The sequence below is a fragment of the Episyrphus balteatus genome, chromosome 3 (genome assembly GCF_945859705.1).
Source record: "Episyrphus balteatus chromosome 3, idEpiBalt1.1, whole genome shotgun sequence".
Lineage (NCBI taxonomy): Eukaryota > Metazoa > Arthropoda > Insecta > Diptera > Syrphidae > Episyrphus > Episyrphus balteatus.
The window spans coordinates 77448801-77473685 of NC_079136.1; the positions used below are offsets into that span (position 1 = coordinate 77448801).

At 31.0% G+C, this 24885-nt stretch overlaps 2 protein-coding genes across 5 annotated transcripts; one reads left to right on the forward strand and one right to left on the reverse strand.

The window, feature by feature from the left end:
- The first annotated feature begins 533 nt into the window (after positions 1–533).
- On the forward strand, positions 534–13687 carry LOC129914206 (sphingomyelin phosphodiesterase 4). The gene is made up of 10 exons (XM_055993340.1): positions 534–708; positions 781–1080; positions 1143–1649; positions 9340–9602; positions 9671–9946; positions 10008–10332; positions 11776–11898; positions 13044–13166; positions 13227–13335; positions 13403–13687. Exons 1-10 carry the CDS (start codon positions 682–684, stop codon positions 13591–13593), a joined length of 2244 nt encoding a protein of 747 aa, XP_055849315.1. The 5' UTR covers positions 534–681; the 3' UTR covers positions 13594–13687.
- Positions 13652–24726, reverse strand: LOC129914207 (cytochrome P450 315a1, mitochondrial). 4 transcript variants are annotated; one of them, XM_055993342.1, is made up of 7 exons: positions 24619–24726; positions 18013–18219; positions 17741–17937; positions 14401–14756; positions 14131–14343; positions 13868–14083; positions 13652–13813 (listed from the first exon to the last, which is right to left on the reverse strand). In XM_055993342.1, the coding sequence occupies exons 1-7, from the start codon at positions 24648–24650 to the stop codon at positions 13697–13699; spliced, it is 1338 nt and encodes a 445-aa protein (XP_055849317.1). In that variant the 5' UTR covers positions 24651–24726; the 3' UTR covers positions 13652–13696. The 4 variants fall into 4 exon arrangements, with proteins under 4 accessions (XP_055849317.1, XP_055849316.1, XP_055849318.1 ...); XM_055993341.1 differs by lacking the exon at positions 24619–24726 and adding an exon at positions 22288–22830; XM_055993343.1 differs by lacking the exon at positions 24619–24726 and adding an exon at positions 22224–22307.
- Positions 24727–24885: the final 159 nt, after the last annotated feature.

Below are 24885 nucleotides of genomic sequence, written 5' to 3' on the forward strand. Positions count from 1 at the left end.
GTCAGTTGTCAAAATAAAAAAAAAAACACATTGTAAACTATATGAACTTTTTGTTTTTTGTTTCTATTTTATTTTTTCTATTTTTTTGTGTTTTTACTGCGAAAAATACAATTAAAAATTGTTTTTAGTTATAAAAACAACGAACACCCGAGAAATATTCGCACAATTAAATCAAAACAAAAATTACAGCTTTGATTTTGACCCCTCTCACGAATCTGTTCTAATCTGATCTGACTCAAAAGCAAGAACAGAAAATCCTGTTCTAAGCTGTTCTAGATTTGTCAATGAACAGCAAACTAGAACAGTTCAGCACAGAAAAAAACTCAATGAACAGCAAAAAGCTGTACTTTTCTGCCTAGAACAGTCCAGCACAGCATCAGTCAACACAACTAATAAACAGATCAAATTATTTGTTCCGAAAAAGATAACAAACATACCTACTGGTCATATGGGCCTTAGTAGTAGTCGAACAGATCTTCTAATCATTTGTTCCGAACTGTCACTTTATCAAACAAACCTATCACAATTTTTTAGGTTTTTCCTTTTTGCTATTTTGCGCCAACGCTTTTTGTAAACAACCAATTTAAATTTTAATGTTTCATCAAAAAAAGATAAATAATTAATATTCGTGAATTATTTGCATCAATAAATAACATACTAGTAAGAAATTATTCATTCATAATGAGCTATTATAGTGAAAATCTTGGAGTAAGTTTATCCATAACCATGAACCATGAACAATTTCTGTATGCGGCATGCTGTTTTTTTTTTTTTTTTTAGAATCGAATTTTGGAACTTTTAAGTCAACCGACTGTTGAACGATGTCCAGAACTTGGTTTACTATTCGATCGTTGCAGTATTCGTGAAATGCAAGAACTCTTTCCAATCATAGTCAATTCAATATTTGATCTCACAACCGGCGGCATTGGTTGGGGCTTACGGGCCACAACCAAAGAAAACTCACCGCACGCTTTTGACATTCTCCATGATTTCTTTATACCTCACGGGCCAATGTTTCGGCTTTGCTATCGACTTTTAAATGATGCTATTAAATTTGAGTTTAGTATTGATTTATTGCCGGTAAGTTTGGTGTTTATTTTAAAAAAACAGGAAATGGCATAAATCATGGTTCTACCTTTTAGCATAAATTGGGTGAAATGTTGCAAACTGGGCAATACTCAATGTTTTATTCAGATCTTCTGAGTGTCGATCCATTCCGAAGATGTGTTACAGCGCTTTCCTTAAACGCCTTTGATTATTTTATTCTCAATTTTGCAATCCATGGAACATTCGCTCTGCACAAGCGTTATGCTGCCGCTTTGCAGGTACACAATGAACGCATGAAGACGGTTTACTTTTTTTTGTCAGCTCAATATTTGTGCACATTCCTTCCTGAAAGTCCGGATCAAGTTGTGATGCCAACAAATATATGTGCAACGGTGAAAGCACCTCAACCAATGCCCGTGCAACCACTTCAGCCAACGAGGTCTCCCAAATATCTCAAAATTCCAAATGTTTCGCCATATTCGGCGGCAAACAATCAGGCAACACGGACAGCTGAATCACCTCGGACTTATGCATGGAGAACAGAATCTGTGCTGCATTTGTTTATAGATTCTTGGCTACGATATGATGTAGAAGAAGCGAGAGTAAGTTAGTAAAAAAAACATTTTGCTTTCTTATTTTATGTTTAAATGTAGCTCTACTTTAGCTTAAGTTTTAATTTAATTATGGATAAAGTATTTTTCTAGCAAGCTGTTTTATCATCTTTTTTCAATGGGGCACATAGGGATTTTTTGTCGATTTTGGCGGACAAAACAAGAAATTATAAATTGATTCAAACGTAGTCAAAATTAGAGAAGTTGCTTAGCATGGTCTCATAGTTTTCAAATTGGCTACCCAGGCGGCTAACAGCAGCAGCTCAATATTCGAGTTCGCAAAATCAAGATCTACATTGGAAACAAATCCTGAAAATTTGTTCGAAATCTTTTAAGTCCTAACAAAAATAAAATGCACGACTGGGGCCGCACGTACTTGCTCTTGCAGTTCAAAGCACTTTTATGTTAGCTTACTTGTAGATTATAAGAGCTGCCTCTATATACATTTTTTAAAAATTTGGTTGATGTAGGGGAAGAGCCGGCATGGAGGCCAAATGTTAGTTAAATACATTTTTTTTTTATTTGACTTGACTTTTTTGAGAAAAACTAAAAAAGCAGTTTTACTGCAATTATTTTGAATATTACGTATGCAAAATTTTATCAAAATCATTAGAGCCATTTTTGAGAAAATTGCAATAACTCCATAATGATGTACGGGCAGAGCCGACATCCGCCATTAAAAAAAATGTAAAGACCATATTTCCACTATCCGTATTTTTTGAGAAAAACTAAAAACGCAGTTATGTTAGAACTATATACAGCATTACGTGTGTCAAATTGAATCAAAATCGTTAGAGCCGTTTTCGAGAAAATCGCAATAACTCGAAAATTTTGTATGGGAGGTATACGTTCTGAGCGAGATATTAAAAAACAAAAAAAAAACCAACCTTGGAAATTACGAAAAAAACATCCATACCAAATTTCAAGAAAATCCGTCTACCCGTTTAGGCTGTAGCTACTTGTACAGATGGACGCACGGACGCACAGACCGACGGACGTCATGACGAAACCCACTTTTTTGGACTTCTCCACCATCGTAATGTTAGTTTTGGCTAAAACCTCGAATTTTTTTTTTGACACGAAACCAATACTTGCCCTATTGAGCAAGTAAAAATTATACAGTAGAACTCCTTTACGACGTCCGCTTTTTTCAATTCTATTCTATTCATATTCATACAATTTGATAAAAATGGAGGTAAGCTCCAAAAAACGTTTTCTTCATCGTTGCCAGATTCCCCGATTTTTCGTATTTCTCCCGATTTATGGAGCTATTTACGATTGCCCGATTTAATGTTTAAAATTTAGGTTTTCTCCCGATTTTCAACTCAAAAAAGTATTTGCATACCTTAATCGTCACTTTTTTCATAGAAACATTTAAAATTTTGTTTTAAAGCTAACAGAACTTCACTTAAACGTTTTAAAAATTCCTTTCGTTTGATTGGTGTTCTTTTTTTTAACAGTTTTTGGTTTAAATCTACATATCTGTTTCATTCGCTATTTGTTTATATAAAATGGAAAAATATTTTAAAAGAATACGTGAGTACCAAAAAGGGTCATTCCGCAATTCATTATCGACAGGCGACATGACGTCAATCTTGCTTCACTTAAAAGCGATAATCAATTTTTATCAGACGATACCTATTGTTTTGACGATTGATTAAATTAATTTAATGCAAAATATTTTTTTGTATTAGTTTTTTATTTTATCTAGGAAATTTAAAAAAAATGGAACAAATTAATTAAACACTAATATTAAGTTCTCTACGCTGTCTAAAACAGAAATATACATTAGGGTGGGTCAAAACATCGAAATTCTTTTTTTTTTTATTTGGTACTCCAAAAAATCGATTGCTAGACCCCTCTAGGATATACACACCAAATATGAGCTCTTTATATTAATGGGAAGGTCCTCCGCTTTGCAATTTTCCATTTTTACATCAACCTTCTACTAAAAAAAAATAATTTTTTTATTAATTGACTTTTTAGCAAATTTCTTTTCATATTCTTGTAGGAAATTGAACGCTCTACAAAAAAGGACTTATACACTTTTTTCGTTTATCTAACCGTTGAATAGATATTTGAGGTCCAAAAATAGAGAAAATCTTTAAAAATTCGTTTTTTGTTCTTAATTTTGTAACAAATTGAAAAATTATAAAATTCAAACGCGCAAGACAAATTCTTTTTGCAAATTTATTGCTCCACAAAAAAGGTCTTAATAACTTTTTTCATTAATCTAACCATTCTAAAGATATTCGAGGTCAAAGTTAAAAAAAAGTATAAAAACATTTTATATTTTTAAAAAATTTCCAATTCACTGAAACTTCATTATTTTCAAATTAGCAAGATATATTCTTGTAGGGGCTTAAACGTTCTACAAAAAATTCCTTGGAATCAAATTGATTGCTTTAACCGTTAAGAAGATATTCGTATCCAAACCAATGCTCACTGATTTCAATAGTTTTCTTATGACCCGTATGCATTGCGATTTGGATACGAATATCTTCTAAACGGTTAAAGCAATCAATTTGATTCCAAGGAATTTTTTGTAGAACGTTTAAGCCCCTACAAGAATATATCTTGCTAATTTGAAAATAATGAAGTTTCAGTGAATTGGAAATTTTTTAAAAATATAAAATGTTTTTATATTTTTTTTTTAACTTTGACCTCGAATATCTTTAGAATGGTTAGATTAATGAAAAAAGTTATTAAGACCTTTTTTGTGGAGCAATCAATTTGCAAAAAGAATTTGTCTTGCGCGTTTGATTATTATAATTTTTCAATTTGTTACAAAATTAAGAACAAAAAACGAATTTTTAAAGATTTTCTCTATTTTTGGACCTCAAATATCTATTCAACGGTTAGATAAACGAAAAAAGTTTATAAGGCCTTTTTTGTAGAACGTTCAATTTCCTACAAGAATATGAAAAGAAATTTGCTAAAAAGTCAATTAATAAAAAAATTATTTTTTTTTAGTAGAAGCTTGATGTAAAAATGGAAAATTGCAAAGCGGAGGACCTTCCCATTAATATAAAGAGCTCATATTTGGTGTGTATATCCTAGAGGGGTCTAGCAATCGATTTTGTGGAGTACCAAATCAAAAAAAAAAATTTAGATTTTTTTGACCCACCCTAATATACATATCTACTTTTTTCAACATTTTATACCCAATTCCTGTTTGGGTGTTCTAGATTTATTTTTGAAGATTCTCAAACTGTGATGTGGCAAAAAATGTTGACAAGACCGTAGTGATAGAGTTTCGTGAAGCAAAAAACGGAACGACCCCCCATTTCAAACCTCAAAACATCTCAAAACGATAAACAAAATCTATAACAACAAACAATAAAGGTTCTGTTTTATTTAAAATTTGATTTTCTTAAATTTTTACTGATTCTCCGATTTTTGATGTGGTAAACTCCCGATTTAAAAAAATATTTTATGGGAACACTGGTTTTCTTTGGAATTCATGCCCGGAGAACTACCAGACCGATCTAATACTTAAATGTTTGTATCGAGGAATAATGTGACATTCTTAACTTTATGGAAAGATCACTATCTTCCATAAATATAAATATGTACCTATAGTACATTCAGTACAGTTTTTTCTTCTTTAAAAGACCAGTCGAGCAGAGCTATTCACAGTACGTAAATCCAGGAATCAAAACTCATCTCATTATTATGGAATATTCTGCTATCTCAGAAGGGTTCCTTTTATACTGTGGGAAACACCATAACGCAGGGCCAACACAAAAAGAAACTTGCGAAGGTTCGGAATAGGCTCGACGTTCGAAGCTACTATATTTATGCAAGAGATCTTGCCATACATAAAGTTAGTAACGTCACGTTATATTTCGATACAAAAATTTAAGTAATTCTGGTAATTCTCCGGGCATTTATTCCAAAGAAAACGTCTATTGGAGCTTAACTCCTTTTTTACGTTATTTTTTATCAAAATATATTAATTTTTGTTTACTTTTTTAAGTTAATCCGTATCTTATCATGTAAGTATAAGTAATGATACAAAAAAAAATGTAAGATACTTCAACAAAAACTTTGAAAACTGAGCATGTATTTTTTCGGCTTGAGGCTAATACATATAGCGATGTACTGAATCAAACAAAATGAGCTCCAGGTGCATTCAAATAAACTTAACTGTATCATTCCCAGACAAATTGTATTGGGAAAATTCTCTTGTATTTTGTTTTCGGTCGTTATATCCGAACTTCAATTTAATGCGTAACCAAACCTTAGCTTGAAATTTTGTCGTTATAAACGAAGTATATGAAAATTTAACTTTATATGAGAAAAGTGGGCGTGGCAGTGGGTACTTTTTTTTGGTGGCGACTATAGAAAAAAAAGTTATTATTAAATAATGAAAAAGACATACGAAACCTCTAGAGGTTGTATCTAAATATTATTGAGAGAATAACTTAATTTACATTTTTTTTTGTACGAAAATTAGGGTTTATTTAATGGCGTTTTCGATTGGCAGTCCGGAAGCGTCCGGAATCATTCTGAAAGCGTTTTATTCGTACAAAACTGACAGTTTTGTGTGAATAAAATTTTTTCAGAATGATTCCGGAGGCTTCCGGACTGCCAATCGAAAACGCCATAATAAAATCTGTACTTTTTTTTATTAAAAGTTCCGTCACAAAAAAAAAACGACTCATTTTCTTAGGTACCAAGACAATTTCGGATAACCTGTTTTGAAGTGAAGCGTATTCTAGTGAATGCGTTTCGTATCGTAACGGGGCAAGGTCTGTGCTAAAAGGCGGGTGAGCTAAAACTTAGTACTTAGGAAACGATGACTTTCGGCAGCAGTTTTCTTTAAATTGAAGTAGGATTACTCGGACATTTTCGACTTTTAGTGTTGTTTTCAATTTGACCAAATGAAACATACTAATTCTTATAGCCCTTTGACATTGACATTAAAACGAAAATTAAAAAAAATCTAGGATCCTAACTGGTAGACCAGAATGTGTGTCTGTGGCTTGTGTCTTGTGTCGCTGTCAAAGTTAAAAAGTATGAAATTAGTATATTGGTGCCAGAATACGTAGCTGTGGCTGTGGCAAGGAAATTCGCTGTGGTACAAGTCGAGTCGACTTTTACTTCAAGCTACAAGCGGAATGACTTTTGACGTTTCTAATGTGGTTACTCAGTTAAAATTATTTTTTTTTCAAGGCAATTGACATTTTTGTACGCCACATAATTCTGTTCATCTTTTCTACATTTTGAGCGAATTTATTTGACATCATGTACCACGACGTTTTTCTTTGCTACAAGCGAATTTTCATTCTGTTCAACCAGTTACTTTCTTAAAATACTATATTGTGTCTTTTGTGATATCAGTACTTGAAACAGTTGTGTAGTAGGCATACTCTGTTCACAAAAACAATTTAGAGAGCATCTAAATTAGGTTTACGCGTTTTTGTCACAATTTTATCCCATAATCTCAAGGTATAGACTTCTCCCTTATGCGAATAGACTAAAGTTAATCAATCTTCCGTTATTATCGGGCCATAGGCACTATTTACAGTTATCTTTTATTTTAAAATTATCAAATAGATCAATAACATTTCCATCAGCTCTGTGTCGTCCAGATTTCGGATACTTTCAAGCTAATATGCGTAGACAACTGTCTATTTTTTAATTTTATGCCCAATATTAACCAAAACAAATAAAACCAATTGATTTCTGTCTTCAACTTCTTTTATAATTTCTGTCTTTTATAATTTCCTCATTTAATGATATTTTTTAATATAAATTGATTTCACAGGCAGAATCACTGCGCGTATGAAAAAACCATACATAAATCTCTTTTACTGGCTGAATACAATAATGTAGCTGTGGCTGTAGCTTGCAGTACTGTCAAAATTTTACTGTGGGAAACAACAACAAAAGTTGGTGGCTGCTGAGCAAAAAGTTGAGAATTCTTCAACTTGCGCTACAAGCTACAGCCACAGCTACACCATTGTATTCAGGGGGTTATTGTTACGGTGACCATATTTCTGAAAGCCAAACCCGGGACGTTTTGAAAATATTGATTTTTCAAAAAAAAATTAAAATATTTTCAAATGAGTTTTCATAGTTTTTCCTTTTTTTGATATTAAGATTTCCTAAACGATTTTATGGGAGCGTTTTTGTTGAAATCATTTAAGTCGTTTACGAAATCAGAAATCAAGAAAATGGTTTTTTAATAATGTTTGTTAATAAAAAATATTTTTTTAATCAAAATCGGGAGAGCTGTTTTTTAACATTTTTAACATGTCCTTAAAAGTTTTGAAACTTATATGGATTCTTTACTCTTCCATTATGTCGTTCTTTATTCGAAAACATTTTTCCTGGTGTACCAACCTGACAAACAGAAGCTGGAACTAAATAATTGACGAACATTTAAAAAAAACTAAAGCCTAGTCTAGAGGCAAAACAAAAATTTTGCACAGTACGCAGCTTAGGCAACGAAATTCTTACCACCTGTGCTAGAATATATGGAGAGTTTTTAGGCCCATTTGCTGAAACGAGTCTTAAATATTTATGTGAAACATAAACCCTTAAGTTATACATAGCGGTTTGCACGAACTTCAAATTGTGTCATAAATTCCTCTAAGTTTAACATAACTTAGGGGCAAGAAATAGTAGAACTTAAGGATTTTATGATCAACTTAAAGTATTTAATTGACCAAAAAAGAAAGAACGCGGCTTAAAAAATTGATGTATGTGGGAAAAAAGGAAAAAAATTATCAATTTAATATAAATTCACTCACATTTATTAGCATTAACCATCTTCAAACGGTAAAATTTACGACACACATTTTTGAAACACTGTTCACTTTTTGTTTTTATATATCTCATATTATTTTTTGACAAACAAAAATATTTCCAAAACAAATTCTGTCAAATGAATAATTTTTTTTATTAAATTAAACACATTTTTATTGCCACTTTCACTATTTAACACTTTTTTCTGCAATCAAAATTGCCAAAATAATAAATTTGTTGAATTATTCCCGGTTAATTTCTCAAAAACAATTCAAATACACTGACGTTTGAGTCGTTTGACATTTTAATTTGAAGCTCTCAGCGATTTCTCGCATGAAAGTGAATCGTTGCTAGGTTTAACATAAATATTTTTTAGAAACTTAGAATAAACTAAGTAAAACATTAGAGCTATGTTCGACCTATCTAAGATTAGAATTTATGACTAGTATGAGCAAATGGGCCTTAATCGTTTTTCTTTTTACTTTGGAGACTTAGAAAATTTTTCGTTTTGCTTCAGCAGCGTACTAGAAAAATTTTAATTTCCACTGTTTTCTTGTTTTCCGTACAAAGTTTTTAAAATATTGAATACAAAAATCAGAGAATGTGCAAATACGGGACAATCACGGGACAAATTATAAAATACGGGACACTTATACGTCCCGGGTTTCTTAAATAAAAACCCGGGACAAGCTGTAGAAATACGGGACAGTCCCGGGTAAACCGGGACGGATGGTCACCGTAGTTATTGTATTTAATGTTTGTTAGTATGTAAATTTAATGTTAATATCTAACGTGAGTATTTAACGAATTAATAAACAAAATGAATAAATGCCATTATTTTTGCACCTTATAAAGTAAACTTAACCATTCACAAAGTCTCAATTCTTTTTCCATATATTTTATCCAAATATTCAATTATTTTCAGGATCTTCCCAGCAGTGAGTTCATCCGAGTTGTTCGAATTTTAGTTAAACAAATGCATACTTTTTGCAATTGTGCATACCTTGACACCACCCCAATGGCTTCGCTTCGCAAAATGTCACAGCCAATGATGAAAGCAAGAATTTTTCCATTTCTAAAAAGCATAATCGCTCGTTGGCCCTTGGATAGTTCTCTATCGGTTGTCTTGGAACTCTGGCTTAGTTATATTCAACCTTGGAGGTACACCTTTGAGTGGCAGCATAATAAGTAAAATTGAAAAAGTAATATTTTAGTTAAAAACAAATTCAATTCAATTTTAAACTTTTCCGTTACAGTCAGGGAAATATAGAAGTACCAATAAGCAGTCGGTTTGATAGTTTCATTCAAGATAATCTTGCAATTTACACGCAAATCTTCATCCATATTCTGCCCCGTTTCGAACGTTTGGACTTTACAACATTTAGAAATGTAATTATGTTGCATCGTTTGGTCAAGGTATTCAGCCAGACTTCATTGCCACAGAAATTATACAATTATGAGCAGTCATTTTGTGGAAATAACACATTCGGTATTAATCATTTAGATTCCCCGCAGATGAGTCGTAATTATCGGTAAAAATTTATCAATACAAATTGAATCTTCTTTTTTAATGTATATATATTTTTCTTACAGCACTCGTCACGACAGTTCTGGTGGTGGTGGTGAATGGGATAGTATATTTAATGAAGATAGCTACACTCCAATGTTTGGAGCAGCCATTCAATGTGAAATTGAACATTTCATTAAATCAATCAATATTGCAAAGATGTATGTTCAACAAGAAATTCAAATGATACGAACAGAAAATTTGGAAAAACAGAATAATATTGGTTTCTTCGCAAGAACCATGAGAAGTCTTTTTGAAGATATCACACCAACTGAGTTAAAATTACAAGAAATAATTAAAATACCTGATATATTGGATTTGGCAATGCAATCTTTGGGAATAATGTTTGATGTAAGTAATTGTTAGACGGCTTGTTCTTTCCTCTTATTTAAAAAATGTTAAGATACCGTAAAATGTTGTTACTTTGCTCCTGCAGGGGTAACACCTTTCGTTATTTACATTATGTATATGCCGAAGTTTTTCGTGCGGAGCAAATTAACCCATTTGGACAGCTTTGCTCCACTTTTTAACTCAAGAAAAAAGCAACATAAATAAATAATAAAAACATAAAGCAGCATGAAATAAATATCATTTACATTTTTTGTTTGTATTTTTATTCTTTTATATAAACTCCTGCTCAAAATTAACGCACACATTTTTCGGCTGAAGTTTTACCCCTGCATCTTATTTTAAAAGGCTTTAAAATTCTTTGGTGCATTTTTTTGTGTTTTGTTATTGTTTAGCAAGTTGAAAAAATGCTAAACTGCAACAGTATTATCAACCAAAAAAAAGATAAACCAAGTTTAACAATTCAAGGTCTGAAAACTGATTATAAAATAATTTTTATTTTTAAGAAGAAAAATTTTAAAAAAATGGAAGCGGGTGACGGTTCTTTCCCATAATTGTATGCAATACTTGGTATAGTCTCCTCTAGCGCATATGACAACCAGGAGTCGTTTGTCCATTGCACTAATTAACTTTTGAAGGTTTTGTTTTAACACTTCTTTCACTGAAGTTTTCAGTTGATCAAGACTGCTTGGAGGTGGATTTCGGTCGCGAATGCATCTTTTCAATATTTCCTACACATGTTCTATTGAATTCAAATCCAGATTTCTGTGTGGTTAATCCGAAGCTGGAATATTAAAATCTTGAAGATATTCTCAAACTACTCTAGCATGCATTATCGTGCATCAGACTAAACTGTGGACCAAATCTAGGGGTGATTGGAACCAGATGCTGTTCGAGGGCATCAGTCAAGTATTTTTGGGTACTTAACTTAGGTCTAGAAAGGCTCGCTAACTCCGTAGGTGTTGTAAAGCAGATTTAACTCCATGAAATTTTATGACTCTTCTTTAGAAGGCTCGCGGGTTAACAGACAGACTTCAGCAAATCTCTCCCAAAATCTTCCCTACAAACATATTATTCCATACCTTTAATTTAAGATCACTATTGTCTCATTTGAGAAAATAACCATGATGCTGTGGCATAAAGTAATAGCAGGACTTTACTTTAAAATAAATAGGATGTGCGTTAAATTTGAGCAGGAGTGTATTATTTATTAACGGGATATCAATGTGAAGGTACATTGGTACATATATAAAAAATTAACATCTTTTTAAAGAGTTTTTTTTCTGAAAAATCTCCGAAAAGTTAGGCAAAGTAACCCCAGTTGTCGGTATTTCATTTATTTACCTTTCCGTGTAAACAAGCAAACTGCGAATTGAAATAAAAATCTTAAAAATATTTATTTAAAAAAAATATCTTTTCTATATTAAATAATTAACATAATTTTAGGTAAGCATTCCGGAAATGTCAATAGAGCAACTTGTGCCGAGAGATCAAAGCTATTCACATGTCAACTTTTCGTTGTACGACAATAGCGAATATTTGGATATTTCAAAAGTATCGCCAATGCAGGTGAGATTTTTTTTAATTTTTTCAGTAATTTTCAAACGTTATAAAATGAACATCAAAAGTTTAATTTATGATTTCAAACAAGTAGAATTGACACTCAATTTGCTATTATTCTTAAAAATTTTCTATATTTCTTACAAATCATTCTTTTTTTCACCCTTATAACCTAACGGTTCAGAACAGAATTAATATTGATTGATACATATGTAACAATCTAAGCTCATGAAATACGCAACTTCCATAAGTGTATCGAAACATTAATCAAGCCAAAAAAGCCAGAAATGTCCATATTCGACGAACCAATTTTTTTCATGACCAAAGATTACGGCAAAAAATACTACAATATTCCACAAGTTGTAAAAATGTTAGGTCATTTGTGGACAATATTCCTTACTCTACTACATCTTCGGTTCCGACGTATGACACTCCTTTCGTTAGTTCTAACCTTATTGCTAGGCAGTTTGGTATCAATTCTACTTTATCACAAATACACAAATCCGCTGGCACGGAGAGTTTTCCTCCCATCGTTCTGAAATGGTGTTATGCACGCTCGAAAAATCACTGCGTATACTCGTTCACCTTTTCTACTCTACTGGTCTCTTTCTGAGTGGATAGAAAACAGCATTTGTCAGGTCTGTCCCTAAAAAAGACGAATATTTCTAGCTAAAGAAATATCTTGATGAATGGAAGCTTCTTAATGATCGGCAGTACGGCTTTGTAATCTGGTGGTATACCTCACCGAACAGTATAACAAATCTTTACATCGTTATGGAAAAAGTAATATTATTGTTGGATTGGACAGATTCTTATCGCGAATGCGACAATGCAATAAGAAACCCTTTGTCATTATCCAAGAGTGGTACTTAAATCGAGGAAACAGAACAGCTTTCGATTCATGGTATATCAATTATTACAAACTACCTTCTTTGCAATGAGCACATATTCGATGTCGCCAAAAACTTTGCGAAACTCTTAGGCTAGCTCCGAAGATGTGCGACATTTTTCACCGATTCTTATTAATTTGTCATCTAATTTGTTAATAAAATGTAACGCGTTCTTGTGCACAAACATTTCATTTTTTAAATTTAATGCATTTTTATAACCATAAAATTACAAAAAAAAAAAAATAATTTGTGTCATATCCTTAGATGAGAAATAATGTTGCCAACATTAAACCAACAATTGATCCGGCCTTATTGCCAATTCAAAGTAAAGAATGTACTATTCTTGTGCGTTTTCTACATCAGGTTTCCTGTAAACTCAATGAAATGGTAACGTAGTATAATACAGTTAAATTGAATGCCTATTATATTAATGCAATATTAATATAGTTTTCCGAAGAAATGCAAAAAATTTGGAATCGATCAGATATTTGGGGTAAAATATCTCGACAAATCTTAAGTCCCCCTATGACAGCACAATGGTTTGACAAACAAAGAGGTATATATATTTTTTTAATTCAATAATTTAATATAAATCACAATTTATATTTTTTTTTTAAAAAAAGGTGTTAGTCAACTATGTGAAGACCAACTACCACCAAGAATATGCCTACGCCCTTTGGCATCGTATAAGACTTTAATTTTTATAGGTGCATCGCTTATTGTTGGACAAATCTTATGGGGTGCTCCAAGTTATGGACTTTTATCTTTATTGCTTTTAATAACAACATATTTATTTATACTAGCGTTAATTTGATGTGTAATGAAAAAAGTCTTTTTTTTGTTTTATTTGTAAGTAAATTTTTTTGAATATTAAAAAAATTACGTGTAAACATATTTAATGGTAATAATTAGTTTACTTAAGTTTCTAAAAGTTTTACTCCTAATTGTAAAGTTTCATTTGGTACTGCGACTAATCGAAGGATCACGTCAATTGGTTTCGTGTTGAAGCATTTGATGTTAAAGTTCCGAGTGACCTGATTTAAATTAACTTTTATATCACTGAATAATCAACGAAAGTAAACATTTACCTCTGAAACTAGAGAATGCATTTGATGCAGTGCCAACTTTTTCCCTATACAAGAGCGACTACCAACTCCGAAAGGAATAGTTCCATGTGCTTGCAAGACATTTCTCAACTCTCCAGTATCAGAATTTCGAAACCATCTCTCCGGTTGAACATCAAGAGGATTTGGAAAATGTTCTGGGTCTCGTCCAGACGTATAAAGGGAAAGAATAACCATGCTCTAATAATATTTAGTAAACAAAAACAATATATCTAATATTTACTCACATTTTTCTTAACTTCATAATCTCCGATTACAGCATCTGTATTTAAAAATCTTCCTATAAAAGGAGCAACAGGATATAATCTTAATGTTTCTCTTATGAAACCACGCAAAACTGAGATTTCACTGCTGGTAGTAAATTCTTCACAATGAATTTTGTCCTGAATATCGCTGTTTTGTGAGAGTAAATAAAGCGCCCATTGACTGGAAAAAGCAGTCTGTAATAGTAATCATATTGTGCTATCAAAGAAAATGAATTGAGATGAGGCGCTTACCGTATCTCCGGCTGCTATAATCAAATCAACAAATATACGTTTGATATCTTCCATTGGCATGCCAGCCAATCGCATTTTTACAAACAATCCATCCTCGCATGCTGCTCCATCGCATTCCTGATTTATTTGCATATCAATGATTTCGTATCCCATTTTTAAAACTTCTGTGACGTCATTTTCAAATTGAGTCCAAATTTTCATTCTTAATGTTCTAGCTAATTTTGGTGGGAAATTCATCAGATTAGCACTATTTATGAAAATTTTGTGAACGTTTTTGGAGAATGCATCTATTGCCGTGGTTAATTTACTATCAGAAATATTATCTGCTTTGTACCCAAACATAACGGAGCAAACAACTAAAAAAAAAAAATAAAAATGATATAAGATTAATGAAAGTCTATAAGGAGATATAAGAGGTTTAGGTTTAAGGCTTACTACAGATTTTGAAAATCTATCTACAAATTGTTTTGAAATTATAAATGCAAAATCAGTTCTTATACGTCGAGACCTGTGCCCCTGTTCTGTAACTTTTATCACTGGCGATAAAATTTTTGAACGCCTCTAAAATCCATTTTATAACATCAAAATTAAAGAAATTTCGTTCAATATCATATTTTCTTTCTTCATAATTTTGGAATTTGAAAAAAGTTTTGCTTTATTTATAGAAGAAAGTGGATTTTTTAGACATTCAAAAGCGTTTATCGCCAGTGATAAAGTTACAGAACAGGGGCCCTGGCAGCATAAGAGGTAACGGACTTGATGTGAAGAAATCCAAGCAAGGGTTGGAAAACACATGTGTAGATAAACCAAATCAAGGGTTTTGAAATACTAATGATGGAAACACTCCAAGCATATTTTTTAACAATCAGATGCAACTGCACGAATTACTAAAATGTAATAGAGGTTATAACAAGGTTCAACATAATACTTAATTTTTTAAATTGTAGGGAAGTAGTGTATGCTGTCAAATTTGGAAAGTACTCGTATAACAAGAAAACATCAGAGCTTTAAAACAAAAGTATCCAGAAAAACTACCTACACCTACTTTTCACAAAATATTGGTTCATAGTCAAAATATTTTCGAATTACAATCACAACGACTTGGAGAACTCTTAGAAGAAGCCCATAAGTCCAAAAATAAAGACTACAAGAAATTCATATAATAAAATAGGTACGTGCAAAATTTCAAGGATTCGGATGATGAAGACCTATGTATATAACATGCTTGCAAACGTATCAGATCCACTTATTTCTTCCTTAAGGTAGGTATATAAAAAACCAAAAAGAGCTAATAACACGTCTCCAGAAATTATGAATTTTTTCATTTTTGCTATTGTTAATTAAAATGCCATTGTGTTTATCACCCTACTTGAAACTTCATACTTTAACCGCAATTCTAAAATACCCTGTTAGAACTCACTAATTTTTATAGCCTTGGAAATTTCCTTGAAGATAAAAAAAATGTGGTGATTTAGAACAAAAATCTTTATAACTTTTAATTTTTTTAATCTCCTTAATTTCAAAAATAAAAAATAAAATTGGTATGCCATTTTGTAGTAGGATTTATTAATGAACACTTTAAAATTGGTTGTATGGGACATGGGAGGTAACGTTATTTATGAAATGATTTTCGAAAAAAATGTCATCGAAAGATAGACATTATTCAAAAACTCATACTTGAATCTTGTTGCCGTTTTTTGAGAAAATTAAACTTTTAAAAATTTGTTAATTACCAGGTACTTTTAATTTTGGTTCTGAAACGACTTCAAGAATTATAAGAACCAGAAATCTGTAAACATTCCAAAGAACAGCTACTGCTAAAAAATTAAATTAATTCAAGTTTCGAATTTTTAGGAGTAAATAGTTTGGCTGGAATTAAAAATTTATTGTTCAAAGATGGGAACCCCATGTTATTCCCATTGAAAACTTTAGCTTATGGAATATTTATTTCAAACCATTACGAACATCTGGGACCATTCAAATTCCAAATTTTTAAAAACAAGAATCTTCCTGTACAGGTAAAATTATACAAAAAATTAAAAAAAAAATCGAGATGAAGTGTTTTTTCGACGAAAAGAGGGATGGGGTGAAGGTCAACAAAACAGTGACAAAAATTGTTGGTGAAATATAATCACATGACAATTGTTTTTAGGTTATTCTTTTATGCCAATACGATCGTTTAAAGAAAAGCCTATTAAACACAGAATTTTAGATAAAGCAGGGATAAAAAATCAATAAAGTTAATATTTTTGGAGAAATTGTGTTTTTTTAGGGGTTGAGTTATGTGTGAGAAAGATATAATACCTGGAGCGCAGAGTGTTTTTTTTTAAGAAGTGATGAAATTTAGAATAAGTACCACAAATACTAGAACAAAAAATGGTACCCCGATGAAAATTGGCAAAATTATTTAATTTATAACAGAAACCAGGTCCCCTGTTCTGTAACTTTATCACTGGCGATAAACGTTTTTCAACGTCTCTAAAATCCATTTTCTTCATAAATAAAGCAAAATATCTTTAAAATTCAGAATTTATGAAATGAGAAAGCATGATTTTGAACAAAATTTCTTTTATTTTGATGAGATAAAATGGATTTTAAAGTCATTCAAAGATTTTATCGCTAGTGATAAAAGTTTCAGAACATGGGCACAGGTATCTAAGCGAAAGGTTGTTTTTTTTTGGGAAATAAGAAAAATCCGCGATAAGTCCGATAAATTCAATGTTATAAAAGGTACCCTTAAGAAATTTATGAAAAATGTTGTATTTGCCATGGGAATTACGAATAAAATACATTTATAGGTAAATTGTTTTCATATGAAAGGGTGTTTTTTTAGGAGTAGAGAAAATGTAGGTATATTGAAAAAACTAAGTAATATAATAGTGGTTTGCTACTTCTGTGATTGGAAGCAAGAATCTAATGTGTCTGTAAGAATATGATGGTTAAAGGGGTTTTTTTTTAGTGAAACAAAAATTGATGGGACACCCTAATGAAACTTCGTAAAAACGTTGCAATTGAGATAGAAAGCAAGAATAAAGAGTTTAATTTAAAAAAATTGTAATTGGTCCCAAAAAGCCAATGATTCGTGTATAACGTCTTAGAACTTAAGTATAAACGTTCAATTTGTAATCAAAACAAAAAAAATGTAGAAAAATCCTTCCATTATTATAGACTCTTTTGATCCTTGATTCTTATTCCAAAAGCTGATTTTTTCATGACGTTAACAATATATTTTTTTAATGCCTATTTTACCTGTACTTTTAATGTGCATACATATATTTAGGTACATTAATCGCAAGTAAAAATTAATTTCTCAAATCAATCAAATTTGGACTAAACTTACCATCTATGGCCCATCTATAAAGTTGCCCTTCCAAATCGTCGATCATAAAATAACCTTTTATATTTTTCGCCGCATTCCTCCATTCGTCTATCAACTTTCTTGTACAATATTCAATATGTAAATTCAACCAATTTAGATTTCCATTCAATAAGAGGCGGTTTAAGATTTTTCGATTTGTATGCCACTCAGATCCGTCCCTATATGAAAAAAAATATCTGGTTTTATTATCCGTTTCAATTATTCAAAAAAAAAAAAAAAAAAAGTTCACATACATAAAAAACAAGCCTCGTTTACAATTGTGAAGTTTATTGTAGAGAACCCATGAATCCGGAAGGGGATGTGTGGGGTACTGTCCCTCATATAAGAATACCGATCTCATTAGATTTGCTGATGAGACAAAAACTGCTTCTTGTGTTCCCAGTTTTTCTCTGAATATGTGACCAAATTGCTGATGTCGTTTGTCAATGTATTTATGCAAGCTTTTGATTAAAAAAAAAATGTTTGTGAATTTTTCGATTAGTATTGTTAATTCAAGTTGGAGGAAGTTCAATGATTATATACCCTTAGCTTAAAGTGTTTTTGTTTGTCTCAAATTTCAAGTTTTATTAATCACATTAAAGTAGAGAGACGAACAATAATAATAATTAAAATTGATTTTTTTTTGTTTATTGATTTTTTTTTTAAAGCAAACAAAGGTCTTTCGTCTTTAAGTGGAGTAAACGAGAACGACATGATTAGGCATATTATTCAGCTTTTCGGGCGATTACTTTCAATTTTTACTCTCGACGGGGGTTGTAAAAATGTATCTTTGTATCTTGAGTGTCTATAAATATAAAATCTAAATAAACAAAAATTAATTTTTGTATGTTTGTACCCAATGAACTCCAATGATCTTAAACGATTTCGCCCGCCATCCACCAAGGGACTATTATATCAATGAATGACCAAATTATTTCCAGAGTAACTAGCATTCGAAACTTGATTTCACATCTTCCTATGACAATATGGTAGTCATGGCTCTGAGTTTTGTCAAACGCTGGTCTAAAGAGTTTTCTGATCCTTATGTCACGAGGTTTGTAGGACCTCTAGTTCACATAACTCAATCATATAAACCCACATTTCCCCTTCTAGGTACTCCTCCGCCTCTAATAAATAGCACTGGTCAACAAGTAATATACTTTTCTGAAGGTTTTTCGTGTGTTGAGCTCTAGAACGGAGTCAGAAAAAGTTTATCACATCACATTTTTTAAGATATTCCCGTTAGTTAATAAAAAATGAATGATTTTTAACTGTTTTTGAGATTGTCTCAGTACGTGGTTATTTTTTATTTTATTTAACTAAATACGCTAAGAATGAAATGTAGCGCTACAGTCGCTTAAGGGCATTGTGTATTCGATAGCCAAACAAATTCCTGAAAAGGACTTTTTAGTTATTGAGTAACCCAAACTACATAATAATAGTCGTGTTTTAATGGTAACTCAGTGTTTGTTTATTTTTTGTTTTTGGAATATGTATTTTGTAAAATAAGCAGAATTTACGAGGCTGAAGAAATATTTCTAATGTTTTGAGTCTTATTTGAAAGGATTTCGTTTTTTCTGTTTATTTACAACACTGCCGACAAGAAGATGGAAAACTGTGTTAAATTATTGAGTGGAAGTGTTTATTTAATATCGTTTAGGGTGTATTAGCACTTAGGCCACAGTAGTAATTCACATTATTTGCACATTGTTCACGTGCACTATGGCGTATACGTGATATTTTGTGTATTGTTTTTTTATAACGGCATATCGTCCCGTTTCTGCCTGAACCACGTATCTACACAGCAAATTTTGTTCAGTTCTTAAAATAAATATACATTTTTCTCAAAGTTAAAAATATGAATTGAACAAAGGGAAATCAAGTTATGTTTAAGACATATTGATTGAGTTGTTTCTACACTTGAACTTTTGTATCTATTATTTCTTTAAGTTTTAGAGCAATGTTTAACAGAAAATTAAATCTTTTAAAAAAATGTACTTACGAGGTTCGAGCAGAAACGGGACGATATGCAGGACGGAAAATTTAGACCTACAGACAATATGGTCATATGACACTTTATTGTAGAGTATTTTATAATGCTGAATTTAATGAGACCCGATTAGACCATTCTTAAACAAATTTATAAACCTTTTTATGAAAAGATAAATATTTTGTGAATAGGGGAGAGCGGCACTAGAGATAACAGGGTTAAGAAGTAACAGCTAAAATACAGTGTTCTTCTTTAAATTTACAATCTCCTCAGTTGTAGTATGATCAGTTACGTGAACCAAAAAAAAAACAAATTTCAATGTTGTTATTTGACGATTTTATTTGTATGAACAATATTCATTCTTTACAATGGTTTTGTAATTAATTTTTTACTTGTTAAATAAGTAAGCAATAAATAATAATAATCTATTTGAATGGAATGTGATGCTATGCAAAATGCAAAGTAAAGTTTGATATATGTATGAAAAAGTTAGTGCGTGAAAAAATTATGGAATGTAAGGGGACGGTTATAGCGATCAGGGAAATGAATCAGACAAAAATTTCAAATAAATATTTTGTGATGTTTTAATTCGATTTGAAACACAAATACTATACCAATCGATTATAAATGACTTAAAGATTTTTTTTTTTCGAAAAGAACAATTATTTTTCTTTTAAATTGTATTTATTTGTTTTCCTGATCCAAATTAATTTTACGTGCCAGCTCTTTGACATCTGAAGTGTTTCCACTGCATACGAAAAAAAATTTCCTGTGTCTTTCAATCAGGAAAAGGAGAGAGTTGGTAGATTTTGTGTGTGGTAACTGATGTAAGTAAACGACCATCAGGTCTCCTGATCGCTATAACCGGCGCACTATGGGACCAAACGATGTAAATCATCTCAACTTCCATAACTTTTTTGTTTCTCAATATTTTTTTTTGAAATTTGGCACAAATATACTACAATGTATTTGCTTCAATATGTAATAAAAATCAGAACTAAAAAAATTATGTATGTATTTATTATAATATTTTCAAAAACAGAAATTATGAAAAATATCTCAAATTCATCAATTAATGGCTTAATTCATATACAAAATTATATTTTAAGTCGTTGTAATTTGTGTTAAATATAAGTGAAGTTATCCTATATATATAATATATTGATAAGAAAGCAAAAATTAAAAGATTATAAATTTAAAAAAAGCATACGAATGAAAGATAATTTAAAATAAATTAAAATAAAACGAAATAGAATATGAAAATAATTTATATTTTATAGAGAAGACGTTTTAAATAAAACAAAAGCTTGAGATAAGAATTAAAATAGCGTCAAAAATTAAAGTTTGAAAAAATGGGATGAAATAAAATAAAATCAAATCTGCAGATTTTGATTTGCGGCAGAAAATGGGACTTGAAATCCGTTCGGAATGTCAAACTTGTTGGGAATTCCCTTTAGAGGGGATCCCAAAAGTAATAATTTAAAAAGCATATCTCAAATGCCTAGTTACCAAAGTTTTAAAAAAAAGTATACAAAATTCGGAAATTTAAGTTAGGATGAAAGATACTATAATTTGCATTCAACAAAACAAGGTTTTTCAGAGTAAAAAAAAAAAAAACAATAAGAAACATAGGCTTTTGTTTAAACTTATTTGTAGCGAAATAATTTTTTTTTTATTTGTCAATTGTTCCTAATTGTCAATTATTGTTTTAGGGACAGATTTGTAAAAAAACAAAAATAAATTATGAACAGGGGAAGCAAAATACTTCCCAATAATTGTTATTATTTTTAAACACGGATTTATAAAGTAGAGATTCTAATTTTTTTTTATTGATATACAACACTTATAAGGTTTCTTCACAAACTTCTGAGAAAACTAAAGTTTAAAATAGGACGTTAGTGCCAAAAAAAAACACTGAAAAACGTTTTGTTTTTTTTTTTAATTTTTAGTCTCTCTCTTAACAGAAAAATGATACATTTCTTAGTTTAATGTTTAATCACTCAATTATGTTTTAGCATACCAACATGTTTCTTTGAATTAATTTTTTTCAATTTGTTATGAGGTAAATATTGTATTATCTCCCAAGAAGATCCAAAAATTGTATCCCCTGTGCATTCTTCTTTAGCTAACGAAATTTTTGGTCAAAGAATTGCATTTCCAACTCCAGGCTTTTTGGGGTCAATCTTGGAATTGAAGTGAATTCCTCAAAATGTACCCATTTTCAGTTTTTCGTTTTTTGTCTATTAGTGGTAAATTTTGGATAGATTTTTTTTGTGTTTTCTTATTTGGTTATTTAGTTTGGCACTATAAATTCAAGTTTACATAGATATCTTTAACATGCACATAGGCTCATGTAAGTTTGTAATGAAAATGGAATGAATTTGCTAAAATATTCAAAAAATAAAGCAATTGAACTCCGTTCACCCATGTCTGACCGATTAATGGATTTAAATATAATTTACACAGTTCACTCACATTGTTATCACTTAATTTGCAATCAAAAATCTTCTTGAAAAACAAAAAAACGAAATGCACTTACTTTGGAGCCGAACCGGCTGCAATCAATTCCAATGTTGTTCCAATCAGTGGCCAGCCCTTTGCCATCGGAATTTCCTCATATTGTTTTGCCGACCTCTTGGTACTTATATTACTGGTTTTGCTTTTCAATATGGATTTACCATTTGCCGGCGTATTCCATTCAGAAATTAAGGCACATTGTGATTGGTATGAGTCTTTTCTTAGCTTTCGAGTTAACCGTTTTGTCGACGATACCGAACTCCAAATGTTTTGAAGCCAGCCACATGCCAGAGAGAGTATGGCTCGCAAATAAGTGAGTATAAATTTGCAGCTGCCGCTCATGATTGTAGTGATTACGATGGAGTTGTGAGAACTTCTAATGGATTCAGTACTGGCAGCAAACGATGACAGCGACGACGCTAGCTAGCCTACAAATGATCATCGTGCGGTGGGTCTTGATATGCCCTTGCAGTCGTTGTGGTCGTCGTCGTCGTCAACATCGTTGTTTTCTTCTTTGTCACCTTCTTCGGCAAGTGTTCGTATCTGTCTGTACTGTCTGACGATGTTGTGGTACAAATTTTATCATCACTCTATCCCTAGTTAAAGTAACGCCTCGTTATTTCGGTAGATATAGAAAGATTTGATCTAGCGCTTCAGATGTTGTAGTTTCATGACATCAGCGACAACATCAAAAAGTCCTTTGTTTAAAAAATGAATAGCGATTTTAGATTACATTCTTAAATAATCGCCGCGTTGGTCTTGTGTGTTGTGCCCTAATCTTTGTGTAGAACATTGATGTAAATATTCTAGGTAGAAATATTAAATGCATACAAAAATATATTTGGTTTGGAAAATGTCTCATGTTGAAATGCATTTTAATGTAAACTCACGACTAAACACCAGTATCTTATCAATAATCTAGTAGAATATGATGATATAAAATGTTTGATAGGTTTAAAGATGATTTAACCCCTTGTAGCCCCATGTGACATTTCTGTAAAAAACCGAAAAAGATCGCCCAAAAGCTGTAAAAAACATATTTTTATTCTTTTAAAGCTTCTTACATAATCTTTAAGAATTGCTTTATCGAAATAATGCGCCATATTTCTAATAAATAGCACCAATAGTTTTTGATTGGCAGTTAATGTTGAAAGTTCGGCTGTTTTGGAAAACAAGCAAATTTATGTAAAAACTACGAAATTCAGAAAAAATTTTTTTCGTGCATAAACTAACGGGGTTTTATTTTTGGATTTTAGGAATGCGCCTAAAAATAAATATTAGATAGCTTTTTGTTTGAATTTTTGCATTTATATACAAAAATAAATTATTTAAACTTTTTTTTTTCTGCGTAAATTTCGAAATAACTGAGCAAATAATGAATTTATTGAATTTTTAAAAAATACGTGTTTTATTATGCCTAAAGCCCTTTCGATTTACATTATTAATTTTAAAATTTGCGATGTTGGGTTACAAGGGGTTAAATACAATATGAAAAGAGAAAAAATGTAAATAGGTAGGTACTAATAGGTACATCGAGCCCTTCCCGCCAAATTATCGTAAGCTAAGAATGATTTATGGACAACATAAATTGTATTTTTCCAACATTAAGAACGAATAAGATATAACTTTTTTTGTGTAAACCTAATCAACAATTGCTCATGAAAACATTCACATCAAAATTGTCTCCAATCAGCCTAAAAAGTAAAATAAAGATTTTTCTGTAAACAAAAACATCGTAAGCGCCACGTCGGTTACGATCATTTGGTGGTAAGATAAATAACACTGATCTGATAAATTTTTTTTTTTTTTTTCTTTAAAGATTTAATTTGCCGGGTTTCGTCCAATAAAGAATGGATACGACTGATATTGCTGATAGGTACACTTATGACTGTTCTAAAACACAAAGTTTTATCGCATGCAGTTCATAAAATATTAGCTTTTTTTCGTTCAGTTTATTTTTAATTTCAACATCATACGTTAAAAAAAATTCTGTAGGAACGTTGTTGTTGGCCATAACTTCTTTAAAAATATGCGTGTCTAAAGAAAATTTCAAAATGGTAATAACTTTCATCATATTTAGAGTAATAAGGAAGTTATTGGTACTAATGTGCAAAAAAAAAACTTTTAATTTAATAAATTAATTTTACTGTGTTATCCTGTGTTATCTTAAGTGATGAAATTCATGTATTTGTGGCAGTAATGTGGCCACAAATTCATGTATTCCATCTTTTTTTTTACTAAGTCATATTTTGAAATAATTCTTCTAATACTTACCTACCATTAATTACCAAAAATATTTAAATTTTTTAATTTTAATTAAAAAAATATTTAGTTAAATTAAAATGATACCAACCTCTTTTCCATGATGGCGGCTGTTCCCGACATCCTATCATTCCAACAAATTGATTTTTATTATAAGGACAAACACCCGAACATATCTCATGAAAAAAAAATGTCCTGCAAAAAATGCGATTTGATTTACTAATTTGCCTCGGCGACTACTCGAATAACAGATATTTTGTTGTAGAATTGTAAAAACCCAAAAAAAAACTTTATTTTATCGAAAACCGTAAATATTTCAGATGAACAAGTTCCCAAATTCTGGAGCCCTTAAAGATTA